Source organism: Phaethon lepturus, unplaced genomic scaffold (genome assembly GCF_000687285.1).
Source record: "Phaethon lepturus isolate BGI_N335 unplaced genomic scaffold, ASM68728v1 scaffold437, whole genome shotgun sequence".
Lineage (NCBI taxonomy): Eukaryota > Metazoa > Chordata > Aves > Phaethontiformes > Phaethontidae > Phaethon > Phaethon lepturus.
The window spans coordinates 10,587-12,405 of NW_010553782.1; the positions used below are offsets into that span (position 1 = coordinate 10,587).

Here is a 1,819-nt window from a genome sequence, read left to right on the forward strand (position 1 = left end):
GGGAAAGAGATGGCAGCTGCAGCCAGAGGTGAATGATCTCCCTTCCTGGCCCACCTCGGCGCCTACATCCACCATAAGCAGAGAGACAAAAGAACAGTTTCTAGCATACAGAAAAGGCACCATATAGAGCAAACTCAGCAGTAACATGGAGCTGTGGGCCAAGGAAGAGCAAGCAAAGGTGTAGACGTGTGCTAGCAAACATAAAAATGACCCCACGTGGATCCTAGAGCAAGGAGGGAGCAATCATCAATGTGAAATCATCTTCTTCCCAGGGAAGGACCTGGATGCTGACAGCTCACACATCACCCTCCCCAGCAGAACAAAGCCACCAGCATTAAGAGTCAGCGGAGCAGAGGAAGGGGAGCATAACCTCCGGAAAAAGGGAGAGAAACCAAGAAGTGTGTGTGCATGTTACAATGAAATTGCATTATTACTCTTGTTGAGGCTTTCTCTGTATAGGAGTACCCTAACTGCATTATCATTCATTCTCTGTAATAATTAGATATAGACTGAAAAGGATTCTCGAGTAAGAATGAGAAGATTACTGAATAATTTCAATTATGCTAATAAGAGATGGTTGGCTTTACATGTACAAGGTGTGTTTCCTCTTTGCCCATAACAAGCTTTTGAACTCTCACACCTCGCATCTCGTCCCATTGCACCCCACACCTTGGTTCAGAGCCAGGCATGCCCCACACAGCCCCCATACCAGGACAAGATGCCCCCCGGTCTCCTAACCAGGCTGTGGGCCAGGCTCTACAGCCTGGTAGTACGGGGACAGGGCCACGGACCTGCTCGTTAGCGAGGGATCTGCTCACTAGCAAGGGACCTGCTCGTTAGCAAGCACGCAGGGGGCCGCAGTGGGAGTAGAGGTGTGAGCCCAGAGCATGGGCACTAGTGAGCACGGCCTCTCCGCCGGCTCCTCTGTTACGCAGCACCAGGCTCTTGCCTGCTTGCTCAATGCTGTGCAGCATGTGTCCTGAGCCCTGAGCGCGCTGGCTGCGAGCACCGGACGGGATCGCAGCCCACATTCCCTGTCCCCAGAGGAAATGACGGGAGCTCCTGCTCCACAGAGTCAGCAGCAATCTCCCCTCCGCTCCGTCCGGATCGGGGATGGACTGCTGACGCTGTCGGACTGCAACACCTTCTGAGGCTGTTCTTGGGAACAGCGAGAGAAAGCAGCCCTGCTCGCCCGACAGGCAGCAGGCAGCTGCCAGCACTCACCTGCCAATGATGTGAGCATCTCCCGTCTCCACCGTCAGCTGGGAGTTTATTGCTTCAAAACTTGAGTTCTCCAACAGCTTCATTGTCTCGGCTTCCGGAGCGATTCCCTGTGCAACAGCTGCTGCAAAGTGTGCGTATCCTGCAAAGAAAGAAATCCTCGCAGCCGGGGAAGGAGAAGCCCGGGTTGCACTGCAGGGCTGTGGTTTGGCCAGACCTGTCAGAACCTTGGACTCAACGATCTTTGGGGTCTTTTCCAGCCTAAATGATTCCATGCCCAGAAGGCAGTGCAGAGGCAGGACAGTGGGAAAGTCAGGAAGCCGACACCTCCTCTGGGCAGGGAAAAAAAGAGCGACGACAGCCCGGATCGGCATCTGCACCTCCTGTCCTACGTGCTGCTGCCTCACTTCAGCTGCGTGACTACAAGCAAGCTCACCCACAGCGTGTGCCGGGGGTCATGCCCATACCACCTACGCCAGCAGCTACTCACCGTTTTGGCAGTGCGCTCTGCCAGGGAGTTCCCAGCCTCCCCTCCTCACTTTTGAAGGTCACTGGCCTTTTTTGGACGGACTGTTCCCCCTCAAAGCTGGGGAAGAGC

The 1,819-nt window shown here is 54.6% G+C and overlaps 1 protein-coding gene across 1 annotated transcript in view; it reads right to left on the reverse strand.

Annotated features, from left to right (window-relative positions):
- Positions 1 to 1,307, reverse strand: part of MAF1 (MAF1 homolog (S. cerevisiae)) — a gene marked incomplete at its 3' end in the record, with an annotated part of 6,842 nt that extends 5,535 nt beyond the window's left edge. The window contains exon 1 of the mRNA XM_010291610.1: positions 1,225 to 1,307. Coding sequence (XP_010289912.1) covers positions 1,225 to 1,307 — 83 coding nt within the window. The remainder of the gene's footprint in view (positions 1 to 1,224) is intronic.
- Positions 1,308 to 1,819: the final 512 nt, after the last annotated feature.